This window comes from Streptopelia decaocto (assembly GCF_964273445.1).
Source record: "Streptopelia decaocto genome assembly, contig: HAP1_SCAFFOLD_2321, whole genome shotgun sequence".
NCBI classification, from domain to species: Eukaryota; Metazoa; Chordata; class Aves; order Columbiformes; family Columbidae; genus Streptopelia; species Streptopelia decaocto.
This window is the reverse complement of record NW_028115386.1, coordinates 1-15,022: the sequence shown is the minus strand read 5'-3', so window position 1 is coordinate 15,022 and position 15,022 is coordinate 1. Positions and strand designations below refer to the sequence as shown.

The 15,022-nt window shown below is 58.8% G+C and overlaps 3 protein-coding genes across 3 annotated transcripts; 1 reads left to right on the top strand and 2 right to left on the bottom strand.

Annotated features, from left to right (window-relative positions):
• Positions 1 to 220: 220 nt before the first annotated feature.
• On the top strand, positions 221 to 1,836 carry LOC309452786 (uncharacterized protein; the record flags this gene model as incomplete). The annotated part of the gene is made up of 1 exon (XM_082077461.1): positions 221 to 1,836. A coding segment is annotated over one exon (1,578 nt), but the record flags the coding sequence as incomplete, so codon positions are not given.
• Positions 1,837 to 1,973: 137 nt separating this feature from the next.
• LOC309452787 (uncharacterized protein) lies at positions 1,974 to 4,705 on the bottom strand. The gene is made up of 2 exons (XM_082077462.1): positions 3,016 to 4,705; positions 1,974 to 2,961 (listed from the first exon to the last, which is right to left on the bottom strand). Exon 1 carries the CDS (start codon positions 4,576 to 4,578, stop codon positions 3,094 to 3,096), a length of 1,485 nt encoding a protein of 494 aa, XP_081933588.1. The 5' UTR covers positions 4,579 to 4,705; the 3' UTR covers positions 1,974 to 2,961; positions 3,016 to 3,093.
• Positions 4,579 to 14,548, bottom strand: LOC309452785 (multiple epidermal growth factor-like domains protein 8; the record flags this gene model as incomplete). The annotated part of the gene is made up of 5 exons (XM_082077460.1): positions 4,579 to 5,144; positions 5,188 to 5,662; positions 6,932 to 7,522; positions 11,843 to 11,960; positions 14,418 to 14,548. Coding segments are annotated over 5 exons (1,881 nt in total), but the record flags the coding sequence as incomplete, so codon positions are not given.
• Positions 14,549 to 15,022: the final 474 nt, after the last annotated feature.

The window sequence follows — 15,022 nt, the reverse complement described above, 5'->3', positions numbered from 1 at the left end:
CATCACCCCCATTGTCCCCAATCTCCCCATCACCCCCATTGTCCCCAATGTCCCCATCACCCCCAATGTCCCCAATGTCCCCATCACCCCCAATGTCCCCATCACCCCCATTGTCCCCAATGTCCCCATCACCCCAATGTCCCCATTGTCCCCAATGTCCCCATTGTCCCCAATCTCCCCATCACCCCAACGTCCCCATCGCCCCCCATGCCCCCCCCAGGCCTGCGCCCTGGACCCCCTGCTGGACGACTCGGTGTCCTTCGCCCGGCGCCTGCGGGAGCTGGGGCGGCCGGTGACGCTGCACGTGGTGCCCGACCTGCCCCACGGCTTCCTGAGCCTGGGGGCGCTGAGCCCCGAGACGCGCCGCGCCACCGCGCTCTGCACGCGCCTCATCCGCGCCGTGCTGCACCCCCCGGACCCACGCCTGGGGGGCAGGAGGGCGTCCCTGCTCCCCACGGGGCGCAGGGACAGCCTGGACCCACACTTGGGGGGCAGGAGGGAGTCGGTGTTCACTGGGGGGCGCAGGGACAGCCTGGACCCACACTTGGGGGGCAGGCGGGCGTCGGGGGTGCTCGGGACCCATAGCGACAGCCTGGACCCACACTTGGGGGGCAGGAGGGAATCGGTGTTCACCGGGGGGCGCAGGGACAGCCTGGACCCACACTTGGGGGGCAGGAGGGGGTCAGCGATGCTCGGGACCCATAGCCCGCAGGATGGGACCCGCCGTGGGTCAGTGATGCTCGGGACCCATAGTGACAGCCCTGACCCACACTTGGGGGGCAGGCGGGCGTCAGGGCTTCTCGGGACCCATAGCGACAGCCCTGACCCACACTTGGGGGGCAGGCGGGCGTCGGGGCTTCTCGGGACCCATAGCGACAGCCCTGACCCACACTTGGGGGGCAGGCGGGGATCAGGGGTGCTCGGGACCCATAGCCCGCAGGATGGGGCCCGCCGTGGGTCGGGGGTGCTCGGGACCCATAGTGACAGCCCTGACCCACACTTGGGGGGCAGGCGGGGGTCAGCGATGCTCGGGAGCCATAGGGATAGTCTGGACCCACACTTGGGGGGCAGGCAGGGGTCGGTGTTACTTGGGGGGCGCAGGGACAGCTCAGCCCCACAGGATGGGTCCCGCCGTGGGTCAGTGATGCTCGGGACCCATAGGGATAGTCCAGACCCACACTTGGGGGGCAGGCGGGGGTCGGTGTTACTTGGGGGGCAGAGGGACAAGCCGGTGACCCACAGCATGGGGGGCGCGACCCACAGCGCGGGGGCTGCGGCCAAAGCTGGTGGGGGGGGCACAGCGACCCACAGCGATGGGGCCACTGAGACCCACGGCAATGGGGCCGCTCTGCCCCATAGCGATGGGGCCGCTCTGCCCCATAGCACCAGCAAAGTCCTGACCCACAGCGATGGGGCCACTGAGACCCACGGCAATGGGGCCGCTCTGCCCCATAGCACCAGCAAAGCCCTGACCCACAGCGATGGGGCCGCTCTGCCCCACAGCGATGGGGCCACTCTGCCCCATAGCGATGGGGCCGCTCTGCCCCATAGCACCAGCAAAGTCCTGCCCCACAGCGATGGGGCCGCTCTGCCCCATAGCGATGGGGCCGCTCTGCCCCACAGCCCCAGCCCCACACCCCCGCCCCCCAGCCCGGCCCAGCCCCACATCGGGGGGTCCCCGCCCAGCCCCCCCGCCCCCCCCCGTGCTGTGGGGCCCCCCCAGGACCCCCCCGGGACCCCCCAAACCCCCGTCGGCCCAGCGGCCCCGCGGGGAGAGAAGTGGGGTCCTGACCCATAGATCTGGGGGGGTCAAAGCTCTTTATTAACCACCCCCCCCCCCCAAATCTCCCCACACAATAAATCCAGATGTGGGGCGGCACCGCGACCCCCAACAAATAACAGAGTCATTCATGCTTTGCCCCATAGCGCGGAGACACGGGGCTGCCCCATAGCAATGGGGCTGGGGGCTCAATGGGGGGCTGCCCCATAGCAATGGGGCTGGGGGCTCAATGGGGGGTCTGCCCCATAGCAATGGGGCTCTGGGCTCCACTTATGGGGCTGCCCCATAGCAATGGGGTTGGGGGCTGCAATGGGGGGGCTGGGGGGCTGCCCCACATCATTGGGGCTTGGGAAGGGGGGCTGCCCCATAGCAACGGGGCTCTGGGCTCCACTTATGGGTCCGCCCCACAGCGACGCCTCCACTTATGGGGCTGCCCCATAGCAACTTATGGGGCTGCCCCATAGCAACGCCTCCAATTATGGGGCTGCCCCCGCAGCAACTTATGGGGCTGCCCCATAGCAACTTATGGGGCTGCCCCACAGCGACGCCTCCAATTATGGGGCTGCCCCATAGCAACTTATGGGGCTGCCCCACAGCGATGCCTCCGCTTATGGGGCTGCCCCATAGCAACTTATGGGGCTGCCCCATAGCGACGCCTCCACTTATGGGGCTGCCCCATAGCAACTTATGGGGCTGCCCCATAGCAACGCCTCCACTTATGGGGCTGCCCCATAGCAACTTATGGGGCTGCCCCACAGCGACGCCTCCACTTATGGGGCTGCCCCACAGCAACTTATGGGGCTGCCCCACAGCGATGCCTCCACTTATGGGGCTGCCCCATAGCAACTTATGGGGCTGCCCCACAGCAACGCCTCCACTTATGGGGCTGCCCCATAGCAACACCTCCACTTATGGGGCTGCCCCACAGCGACGCCTCCACTTATGGGGCTGCCCCATAGCAACTTATGGGGCTGCCCCCGCAGCAACTTATGGGGCTGCCCCACAGCGACGCCTCCGCTTATGGGGCTGCCCCATAGCAACTTATGGGGCTGCCCCCGCAGCAACTTATGGGGCTGCCCCACAGCGACGCCTCCACTTATGGGGCTGCCCCAGAGCGACTCCTCCACTTATGGGGCTGCCCCATAGCAACTTATGGGGCTGCCCCATAGCAACTTATGGGGCTGCCCCACAGCGACGCCTCCACTTATGGGGCTGCCCCAGAGCGACTCCTCCACTTATGGGGCTGCCCCATAGCAACTTATGGGGCTGCCCCACAGCGACGCCTCCACTTATGGGGCTGCCCCCCCTCCCCCTCACAGCCCCCCCAGCGCCGTGAGCTCGCCGGCCCCTCCCCCCCCCTTCCTGGCGGCGGCCCCGCCCCCCGCGCGCAGCCCCGCCCTCATGGCCACGAGCGCGGACGCGAGCGCGGCGCCCGGCGCGCCCCCGGCCCCGCCCCCCGGAAGTTGCAGCAGCAGCGTGGCCACGGCGGCCTCCCCGTCCTGCGTGGGCTCCAGCGTCAGCGGCCACGCGGCCGCGGGGGGCGGGGCCACGCGGGGGGGCGGGGCGGCGCGCCGCGGGGGCGGGGCCTGGGGGGCTGGGAGGGGCTGGGGGGGCGGGGGGTGGGGGGAACTTGGGGGGCGCGGGGGGGCTGGGGGGTTTTGGGGACAATCGAGGGGGTTTTGGGGTCGCTGTGGGTCCCGAGGACCCTCAGTGGGGTTTTGGGGGTCCCCCCTAGATATTTGGGGGCAATCCGTGGGGTTTTGGGGTCCCTGTTTGGTTGGGGGTCTCTGTTGGTCAATGGCATTTTGGGGAGAATCAGTGGGGTTTTGGGGCTCATCAATGGACTTTTGGGGTCCCTGTTGGTTTTGGGGTCCCTGTTGCTCAACATCATTTTGGCGCCAATCAATATCATTTTGGCGCCAACCCCCCTCACTTTGGCGCCAATCACTGGGGTTTTGGCGCCAACTCATGTCATTTTGGCGCCAACTCATGTCATTTTGGCGCCAACCCACATCACTTTGGGCCCCATCAACATCATTTTGGTGCCGATCAATGGGGTTTTGGGGCTGATCAATGGGGTTTTGGGGCTGATCAATGGACTTTTGGGGCTGATCAATCGACTTTTGGGGTCCCTGTTGGTCAACATCACTTTGGCGCCAACCAACATCACTTTGGCGCCAACCCCCATCACTTTGGGTCCCATCAACATCACTTTGGCGCCACTCAGTGGCGTTTTGGCGCCAACTCATGTCATTTTGGCGCCAACCCCCATCACTTTGGCGCCAACCCGCCTCATTTTGGCGCCAACCCGCCTCATTTTGGCGCCGATCAACGTCATTTTGGTGCTGATCAACATCATTTCGGGGCCCATCAATGGACTTTTGGGGCCGATCAATGCACTTTTGGGGTCCCTGTTGGTTTTGGGGTCCCTGTTGGTTTTGGGGTCCCTGTTGGTTTTGGGATCTCTGTTGATCAACATCATTTTGACAGCAACCCCCATCACTTTGGCGCCAACCCGCCTCATTTTGGCGCCAACCCCGCCTCATTTTGGCGCCAACCCGCCTCATTTTGGCGCCGATCAACATCATTTTGGCGCCAACCAACATCACTTTGGGTCCCATCAACATCATTTTGGCGCCGATCAACGTCATTTTGGCGCCAACCCCCATCATTTTGGCGCCAACCCCCATCATTTTGGCGCCAACCCACATCACTTTGGGTCCCATCAACATCATTTTGGCGCCGATCAACGTCATTTTGGCGCCGACCCGCCTCACTTTGGCGCCAACCCGCCTCATTTAGGCGCCAACCCCCATCACTTTGGCGCCAACCCCCATCATTTTGGCGCCGATCAACGTCATTTTGGCGCCGATCAACGTCATTTTGGCGCCAACCCGCCTCATTTTGGCGCCAACCCCCATCATTTTGGCGCCGACCCGCCTCATTTTGGCGCCAACCCGCCTCATTTTGGCGCCAACCAACATCACTTTGGGGGCCACCAACATCATTTTGGCGCCGATCAACGTCATTTTGGCGCCAACCAACATCACTTTGGGGGCCACCAACATCATTTTGGCGCCGATCAACATCATTTTGGCGCCAACCAACATCATTTTGGCGCCGACCCGCCTCATTTTGGCGCCAACCCACATCACTTTGGGTCCCATCAACATCATTTTGGCACCGATCAACATCATTTTGGCGCCGATCAACATCATTTTGGCGCCAACCCCCATCACTTTGGCGCCAACCCCCATCATTTTGGCGCCGATCAACGTCATTTTGGCGCCAACCCCCATCATTTTGGCGCCAACCCGCCTCATTTTGGCGCCAACCCGCCTCATTTTGGCGCCGACCCGCCTCACTTTGGCGCCGACCCGCCTCATTTTGGCGCCAACCCGCCTCACTTTGGCGCCGCCCCCCCCCACTCTGGCGCCCCCCGGTGGCCCGGAAGCAGACGGTGACCCTCCCGAAGGGCCGGTTGGCCATGAGGCTGCGCTCCCTCCTCCTCCTCCTCCGCTCCCCCCGCGCGGCCAGCGCGCCCCTCCCCCGCCACAGCAGCACGCACCCCCCCAGCAACAGGAAGAAACAGGCGAAGAACACCGAGAAGAACACGAACAGGTCGATGTGCGCCTGGTCCTGCCGGAAGAACAGCAGCCCCCGCGACGCCCCGCCCTCCTCCGCAAGCCACGCCCCCTCCCCCGCAGGCCCCGCCCCCGGCTCCGCCCCCACGCCCAGCACCACGAGGTAGAAGCGCGTGGACTTGAGGGGGTGGAGCGAGTGGGGGATGGTCAGCACCAGCCGGTCCCGCACGCCGCGGACCACGAGGGGCGGGGGGGCGGGGCCCAGCGTGACGTAGGTCACGAGGCCCGAGGCGCGCTCCTCGTGCAGGCGGGGGGGGGGCGGGGCCGAGGGGGGCGGGGAGGGGGAGGGGGGGGCGGAGGTTTGGGCTGAAATAGCCGAGTTTTGGGGGGAAATATGAGAGTTTTGGGGGGAAATAGGAGAGTTTTGGGGGGAAATATCAGAGTTTTGGGGTGAAATAGCCGAGTTTTGGGGGGAAATAGGAGAGTTTTGGGGGGAAATGGCACCATGTGAACCCCCATAATTTTGGGGTGAAATACCAAAGTTTTGGGGTGAAACAGCAGCATTTGAAGTCCCATAATTTTGGGGTGAAATATGAGAGTTTTGGGGGGAAATATCAGAGTTTTGGGGTGAAATAGCCGAGTTTTGGGGGGAAATAGGAGAGTTTTGGGGTGAAATGGCACCATGTGAACCCCCATAATTTTGGGGTGAAATGGCACCATTTGAAGTTCGATAATTTTGGGGTGAAACATCAGAGTTTTGGGGTGAAATATCAGAGTTTTGGGGGAAAATGGCACCATGTGAACCCCCATAATTTTGGGGTGAAACATCAGAGTTTTGGGGTGAAATGGCACCATGTGAACCCCCATAATTTTGGGGTGAAACGCCATCATTTTGGGGAGAAACGGGACCTCTTGAACCCCCATAATTTTGGGGCGAAACGGCTCCATTTTGGGGCAAAACGGCACCACTTGAACCCCCATAACTTTGGGGCGACCCCCCATCATTTTGGGCCCAAACCGCCTCATTTTGGGCCGAAATCCCATCAGCCCAACCCCCATCGCTCCAGGTTGAGCCCCAACTGCTCTGTGACGACCCCGCTGAATTTTGACCCAAAACCCCAACATTTTGACCCAAAATCCCATCATTTTGACCCAAAACCCCATCATTTTGACCCAAAATCCCATCATTTTGACCCAAAATCGCACCATTTTGGCCTGAAACGCCACCACTCAGCGATGACCCTGCTGTGTTCTGCCCCAAAATCCCATCATTTTGACCCGAAATCCCATCATTTTGACCCAAAATCCCACCATTTTGACCCAAAACACCACCACTCGTTCCCCTACCAGTCAATGACGACCCCGCCACATTTTGACCCAAAAACCCAACATTTTGACCCGAAATCCCATCATTTTGACCCGAAACGCCACCACTTGTCCTCCCACCACTGTTCTGTGATGACCCCGCCGCGTTCTGCCCCAAAACCCCAACATTTTGACCCAAAATGCCATCATTTTGGCCCGAAACGCCACCACCCATCCCCCCACCAGTCAACGACGACCCTGCCACATTATGCCCCAAAATGCCATCATTTTGACCCAAAATCCCACCATTTTGACCCGAAACGCCACCACTCGTTCCCCCACCACTCAGAGACGACCCCACCACCTTTTGCCCCAAAACCCCAACGTTTTGACCCGAAACGCCACCGTTTTGGGCCGAAACGCCACCACCCGTCTCCCCGCCGTTCTGCGACGCCCCCGCCGCGCTCTGCCCTAAAAACGCCCCGTTCTGCCCCAAAAACGCACCGTTCTGCCCCGAAGCGGCGCCGTCGCGCGGCGGCTCCTGCAGCCGCACCAGGTGGCGCCCGGTGCCCGGCTCCACGTCCACGGCGAAGGTGTCGAAGGCCGTGGCCACGAACAGGTCGACGGCGCCGCGCGTGACGTCCAGCGTCACCCGGATGTCCACGTTGGTGAACTTGGGCTGCACGGCGAAGAGCGCGGTGCGGCCGCGCGGCAGCTGCCGCGGCCCCGGCGCCGGGAAGCAGCTGCTCTGCCCCGCGGGGTCCAGGCAGTACTCCTGCTCCACCGACAGGAGGCGGTAGCACTGCTGGCCCCGCACCGGGTGGCCCTGGAAGGAGTCGCGGCACTTGGAGCACTGCGGGGGACAAGGGGACAAGGGGGGGTGTCACTTGGGTGAAGGACATGGCAATGGGAAGAGGGTCAAGTCATTGGGACAATGGGACAAGTCAATGGGATCAAGGACAAGTCAATGGGACAATGGGATGAGTCAATGGGAAGAGGGTCAAGTCATTGGGACAATGGGACAAGTCAATGGGAAGAGGGTCAAGTCATTGGGACAATGGGACAAGTCAATGGGAAGAGGGTCAAGTCATTGGGACAATGGGATGAGCCAATGGGACCAAGGACAAGTCAATGGGAAGAGGGTCAAGTCAATGGGACAATGGGATGAGTCAATGGGATCAAGGACAAGTCAATGGGATCAAGGACAAGTCAATGGGAAGAGGGTCAAGTCAATGGGAAGAGGTTGAAGTCAATGGGACAATGGGATGAGTCAATGGGATCAAGGACAAGTCAATGGGAAGAGGGTCAAGTCATTGGGACAATGGGATGAGTCAATGGGAAGAGGGTCAAGTCATTGGGACAATGGGATGAGTCAATGGGAAGAGAGTCAAGTCATTGGGACAATGGGACAAGTCAATGGGATCAAGGACAAGTCAATGGGAAGAGGGTCAAGTCAATGGGAAGAGGGTCAAGTCATTGGGACAATGGGACAAGTCAATGGGAAGAGGGTCAAGTCATTGGGACAATGGAACAAGTCAATGGGAAGAGGGTCAAGTCATTGGGACAACGGGTCAAGTCATTGGGAAGAGGGTCAAGTCATTGGGACAACGGGATGAGCCAATGGGACCAAGGACAAGTCAATGGGAAGAGGGTCAAGTCAATGGGAAGAGGTTGAAGTCAATGGGACAATGGGATGAGTCAACGGGATCAAGGACAAGTCAATGGGATCAATGACAAGTCAATGGGAAGAGGGTCAAGTCAATGGGAAGAGGCTCAAGTCATTGGGACAATGGGATGAGTCAATGGGAAGAGGGTCAAGTCAATGGGACAATGGGATGAGTCAACGGGATCAATGACAAGTCAATGGGATCAATGACAAGTCAATGGGAAGAGGGTCAAGTCATTGGGAAGAGAGTCAAGTCAATGGGAAGAGGTTGAAGTAATTGGGACAATGGGATGAGTCAATGGAACCAACGACAAGTCATTGGGATCAAGGACAAGTCAATGGGAAGAGGGTCAAGTCATTGGGACAATGGGTCAAGTCATTGGGAAGAGGGTCAAATCATTGGGACAATGGGATGAGCCAATGGGACCAAGGACAAGTCAATGGGAAGAGGGTCAAGTCAATGGGACAATGGGATGAGTCAATGGGATCAAGGACAAGTCAATGGGATCAAGGACAAGTCAATGGGAAGAGGGTCAAGTCAATGGGAAGAGGTTGAAGTCAATGGGACAATGGGATGAGTCAATGGGATCAAGGACAAGTCAATGGGATCAATGACAAGTCAATGGGAAGAGGCTCAAGTCAATGGGAAGAGGCTCAAGTCATTGGGACAATGGGATGAGTCAATGGGAAGAGGGTCAAGTCAATGGGACAATGGGATGAGTCAACGGGATCAATGACAAGTCAATGGGATCAATGACAAGTCAATGGGAAGAGGGTCAAGTCATTGGGAAGAGAGTCAAGTCAATGGGAAGAGGTTGAAGTCAATGGGCCAATGGGATGAGTCAATGGAACCAACGACAAGTCATTGGGATCAAGGACAAGTCAATGGGAAGAGGGTCAAGTCATTGGGACAATGGGACAAGTCAATGGGAAGAGGGTCAAGTCAATGGGACAATGGGATGAGTCAACGGGATCAATGACAAGTCAATGGGATCAATGACAAGTCAATGGGAAGAGGGTCAAGTCATTGGGAAGAGGGTCAAGTCATTGGGACAACGGGTCAAGTCATGGGGAAGAGGGTCAAGTCATTGGTACAATGGGATAAGTCAATGGGATCAAGGACAAGTCAATGGGAAGAGGGTCAAGTCATTGGGACAATGGGTCAAGTCAATGGGACAGTGGGATGAGTCAATGGGATCAATGACAAGTCAATGGGAAGAGGGTCAAGTCAATGGGAAGAGGGTCAAGTCATTGGGACAATGGGACAAGTCATTGGGATCAAGGACAAGTCAATGGGATCAATGACAAGTCAATGGGAAGAGGGTCAAGTCAATACGAAGAGGCTCAAGTCATTGGGACAATGGGACAAGTCAATGGGAAGAGGGTCAAGTCATTGGGACAATGGGACAAGTCAATGGGAAGAGGGTCAAGTCATTGGGACAACGGGTCAAGTCATTGGGAAGAGGGTCAAGTCATTGGGACAATGGGATGAGCCAATGGGACCAAGGACAAGTCAATGGGAAGAGGGTCAAGTCAATGGGACAATGGGATGAGTCAATGGGATCAATGACAAGTCAATGGGATCAAGGACAAGTCAATGGGAAGAGGGTCAAGTCAATGGGAAGAGGGTCAAGTCATTGGGACAATGGGATGAGCCAATGGGATCAAGGACAAGTCAATGGGAAGAGGGTCAAGTCAATGGGAAGAGGGTCAAGTCATTGGGACAATGGGATGAGTCAATGGGATCAATGACAAGTCAATGGGAAGAGGGTCAAGTCAATGGGAAGAGGGTCAAGTCAATGGGACAATGGGATGAGTCAATGGGATCAAGGACAAGTCAATGGGATCAAGGACAAGTCAATGGGAAGAGGGTCAAGTCAATGGGAAGAGGGTCAAGTCATTGGGACAATGGGATGAGTCAATGGGAAGAGGGTCAAGTCAATGGGACAATGGGATGAGTCAACAGGATCAATGACAAGTCAATGGGATCAATGACAAGTCAATGGGAAGAGGGTCAAGTCATTGGGAAGAGAGTCAAGTCAATGGGAAGAGGTTGAAGTCAATGGGCCAATGGGATGAGTCAATGGAACCAACGACAAGTCATTGGGATCAAGGACAAGTCAATGGGAAGAGAGTCAAGTCATTGGGACAATGGGACAAGTCAATGGGAAGAGGGTCAAGTCATTGGGACAATGGGACAAGTCAATGGGATCAAGGACAAGTCAATGGGAAGAGGGTCAAGTCAATGGGAAGAGGGTCAAGTCATTGGGACAATGAGTCAAGTCAATGGGACAGTGGGATGAGTCAATGGGACCAAGGACAAGTCAATGGGAAGAGGGTCAAGTCAATGGGAAGAGGTTGAAGTCAATGGGACAATGGGATGAGTCAATGGGATCAAGGACAAGTCAATGGGATCAATGACAAGTCAATGGGAAGAGGGTCAAGTCAATGGGAAGAGGCTCAAGTCATTGGGACAATGGGATGAGTCAATGGGAAGAGGGTCAAGTCATTGGGACAATGGGATGAGTCAACGGGATCAATGACAAGTCAATGGGATCAATGACAAGTCAATGGGATCAATGACAAGTCATTGGGAAGAGAGTCAAGTCAATGGGAAGAGGTTGAAGTAATTGGGACAATGGGATGAGTCAATGGAACCAACGACAAGTCATTGGGATCAAGGACAAGTCAATGGGAAGAGAGTCAAGTCATTGGGACAACGGGTCAAGTCAATGGGACAGTGGCATGAGTCAATGGGATTGATGCCAGGTCAATGGGACCGATGCCAGGTCAATGGGATCAATGACAGGTCAATGGGACCGATGCCAGGTCAATGGGATCAATGCCAGGTCAATGGGATCAATGACAGGTCAACGGGACCAATGCCAGGTCAATGGGACCGATGCCAGGTCAATGGGACCAATGACAGGTCAATGGGGTCAATGGGACCGATGCCAAGTCACTGGCCAATGGGCCGAGTCACCGGGTCGTGCACACGGGGTGGATGGGATGAGATGTGGCGGTGGCACCAATGGGGACAATGGGGACAATGTGTCACCTGCTGCCGGTAGCAGGCCCTGCGCTCCCCCCATTGTCCCATGTCCCCAATGTCCCCATGTCCCCATTGTCCCCATTGTCCCCATTGTCCCCATTGTCCCCATTGTCCCCATCGCCCCCATTGTCCCCATTGCCCCCATTGCCCCCATTGCCCCCATTGTCCCCTTCGCCCCCATTGTCCCCATCACCCCCATTGCCCCCATTGTCCCCTTCGCCCCCATTGTCCCCAATGTCCCCATTGTCCCATTGTCCCCATTGTCACCTGGTGCCGGTAGCAGTCCCCGTGCCCCCCATTGCCCCCATTGTCCCCATGTCCCCGTGTCACCTGGTGCCGGTAGCAGTCCCCGTGCCCCCCATTGTCCCCATTGTCCCCATTGTCCCCATGTCCCCGTGTCACCTGGTGGCGGTAGCAGTCCCCGTGCCCCCATTGTCCCCATGTCCCCGTGTCACCTGGTGGCGGTAGCAGTCCCCGTGCCCCCCGCAGGCCGCGCTCTCCGTGTTGTTCTGGCACGGACACCCCGTCCCGTCCAGCTCGTTGCACGTGTCCGCGTGCCCGTTGCACTGGCACCTGGGGTCACACGGGGTCACGGGGTCACATGGGGTCAAGGGGTCACACGGGGTCATGGGGTCACATGGGGACACAGGGACATGGGGTCACACGGGGTCATGGGGACATGGGGTCACATGGGTCCCTATGGGTCTCTATGGTCTCTATGGGTCTCTATGGTCTCTGTGGTCCCTATGTGTCTCTATGGTCTCTATGGTCCCTATGGGTCTCTATGGTCCCTGTGGGTCTCTATGGTCTCTATGGTCTCTATGGTCCCTGTGTGTCTCTATGGTCCCTATCGCTCCCTATGGGTCTCTATGGTCCCTATGGGTCTCTATGGGTCCCTATGGGTCTCTATGGTCCCTGTGGGTCCCTATGGGTCTCTATGGGTCTCTATGGTCTCTATGGTCCCTGTGTGTCTCTATGGTCTCTATGTGTCCCTATGGGTCTCTATGGTCCCTATGGGTCTCTATGGTCCCTATGGCTCCCTATGGGTCTCTATGGTCCCTGTGGGTCTCTATGGGTCTCTATGGGTCTCTATGGTCCCTGTGGGTCTCTATGGTCCCTGTGGGTCTCTATGGTCTCTATGGTCTCTATGTGTCCCTATGGGTCTCTATGGTCTCTATGGGTCTCTATGGGTCCCTATGGGTCTCTATGGTCTCTATGGTCTCTATGGTCTCTATGGTCTCTATGTGTCCCTATGGGTCTCTATGGTCTCTATGGGTCTCTATGGGTCGCTATGGGTTTCTATGGTCCCTATGGGTCTCTATGGTCCCTGTGGGTCCCTGTGGGTCTCTATGGTCCCTGTGGGTCTCTATGGTCCCTATGGCTCCCTATGGGTCTCTATGGTCCCTGTGGGTCTCTATGGCTCCCTATGGGTCCCTATGGTCCCTGTGGGTCCCTGTGGGTCTCTATGTGTCTCTATGGTCCCTATGGCTCCCTATGGGTCCCTATGGTCCCTATGGTCCCTATGGCTCCCTATGGCTCCCTATGGTCCCTATGGTCCCTATGGTCCCTATGGGTCCCTATGGTCCCTGTGGGTCTCTATGGTCCCTATGGTCCCTATGGCTCCCTATGGTCCCTATGGTCCCTATGGTCCCTGTGGGTCTCTATGGTCTCTATGGGTCTCTATGGTCCCTATGGGTCTCTATGGTCCCTGTGGGTCTCTATGGTCTCTATGGTCCCTATGGGTCTCTATGGTCCCTATGGGTCCCTATGGGTCCCTATGTGTCTCTATGGTCTCTATGGTCCCTATGGGTCCCTATGGTCCCTATGGCTCCCTATGGGTCCCTATGGTCCCTGTGGGTCTCTATGGGTCTCTATGTGTCTCTATGGTCCCTATGGCTCCCTATGGGTCCCTATGGTCTCTATGGCTCCCTATGGTCCCTATGGCTCCCTATGGGTCCCTACGGTCCCTGTGGGTCTCTATGGGTCTCTATGGTCTCTATGGCTCCCTATGTGTCTCTATGGTCCCTATGGCTCCCTATGGGTCCCTATGGTCCCTGTGGGTCCCTATGGCTCCCTATGGTCTCTATGGGTCTCTATGTGTCTCTATGGGTCTCTATGGTCTCTATGGGTCTCTATGGGTCTCTATGGGTCCCTATGGTCCCTATGGGTCTCTATGGGTCTCTGTGGGTCTCTATGGGTCTCTATGGGTCCCTATGGGTCTCTATGGTCTCTATGGGTCTCTATGGTCCCTATGGGTCCCTATGGGTCCCTATGGTCCCTGTGGGTCTCTATGGTCCCCTATGTGTCTCTATGGTCTCTATGGTCTCTATGGTCTCTATGGTCCCTATGGGTCCCTATGGCTCCCTATGGTCCCTATGGCTCCCTATGGGTCCCTATGGTCCCTGTGGCTCCCTATGGTCCCTATGGGTCCCTATGGTCTCTATGGTCTCTATGGGTCCCTATGGCTCCCTATGGCTCCCTATGGCTCCCTATGGTCCCTATGGCTCCCTATGGCTCCCTGTGGCTCCCTATGGTCCCTATGGGTCCCTATGGTCCCTGTGGGTGGCCGTGGGTGGCCGTGGGTCTCTATGGTCCCTATGGGTCCCTATGGTCCCTATGGTCCCTATGGTCCCTGTGGGTCCCTATGGTCCCTATGGCTCCCTATGGTCCCTATGGTCCCTGTGGGTCTCTATGGTCCCTATGGCTCCCTATGGTCCCTGTGGTCCCCGTGGGCGGCCGTGGGCGGCCGTGGGTCTCTATGGCTCCCTATGGTCCCTATGGTCCCTATGGGTCCCTATGGTCCCTATGGTCCCTATGGTCCCTATGGGTCCCTATGGGTCCCTATGGTCCCTATGGTCCCTATGGGTCCCTATGGTCCCTATGGTCCCTATGGTCTCTATGGTCCCTATGTGTCCCTATGGTCCCTATGGTCCCTATGGTCTCTATGGTCCCTATGTGTCCCTATGGTCCCTATGGCCCCTATGGTCCCTATGGTCCCCGTGGGCGGCCGTGGGCGGCCGTGGGTCTCACCGCGTGCAGGCGCCGTCCAGCAGGAAGAAGCCGGGCCGGCAGCCCCCGCAGCGCGGCCCCGCGCTGTTGTTGCCGCAGTTCACGCAGACGGCCTCGGCCTCGCTGGGCCCCTCGGGGACCCACAGCGGGACCTGGGGGACACGGGGAGACGGGGGGTGGGGAGATGGGGGGCGGGGTGTGGGGAGATGTGGGGCGGGATGTGGGGCGGGATGTGGGGAGATGGGGGGCGGGGTGTGGGGCGGGATGTGGGGAGATGGGGGGCGGGGTGTGGGGCGGGGTGTGGGGAGATGGGGGGGGGTGGGGAGATGGGGGGCAGGATGTGGGGAGATGGGGGGTGTGGGGAGATGGGGGGGGTGTGGGGAGATGGGGGGGGGTGTGGGGAGATGGGGGGGGTGGGGAGATGGGGGGGGGTGTGGGGAGATGGGGGGCAGGGTGTGGGGCGGGGTGTGGGGAGATGGGGGGGGGTGTGGGGAGATGGGGGGCGGGATGGGGGGCGGGGTGTGGGGCAGGATGGGGGGAGATGGGGGGTGGGGTGTGGGGCGGGGTGTGGGGAGATGGGGGGCGGGATGGGGGGCGGGGTGTGGGGCGGGGTGTGGGGCAGGATG

Excerpts from the sequence above, each read along its gene's own strand:
- LOC309452787 (XM_082077462.1), bottom strand. The coding sequence starts at position 4,578 with ATGAGGCGGGTTGGCGCCAAAGTGAGGCGGGTCGGCGCCAAAATGACG.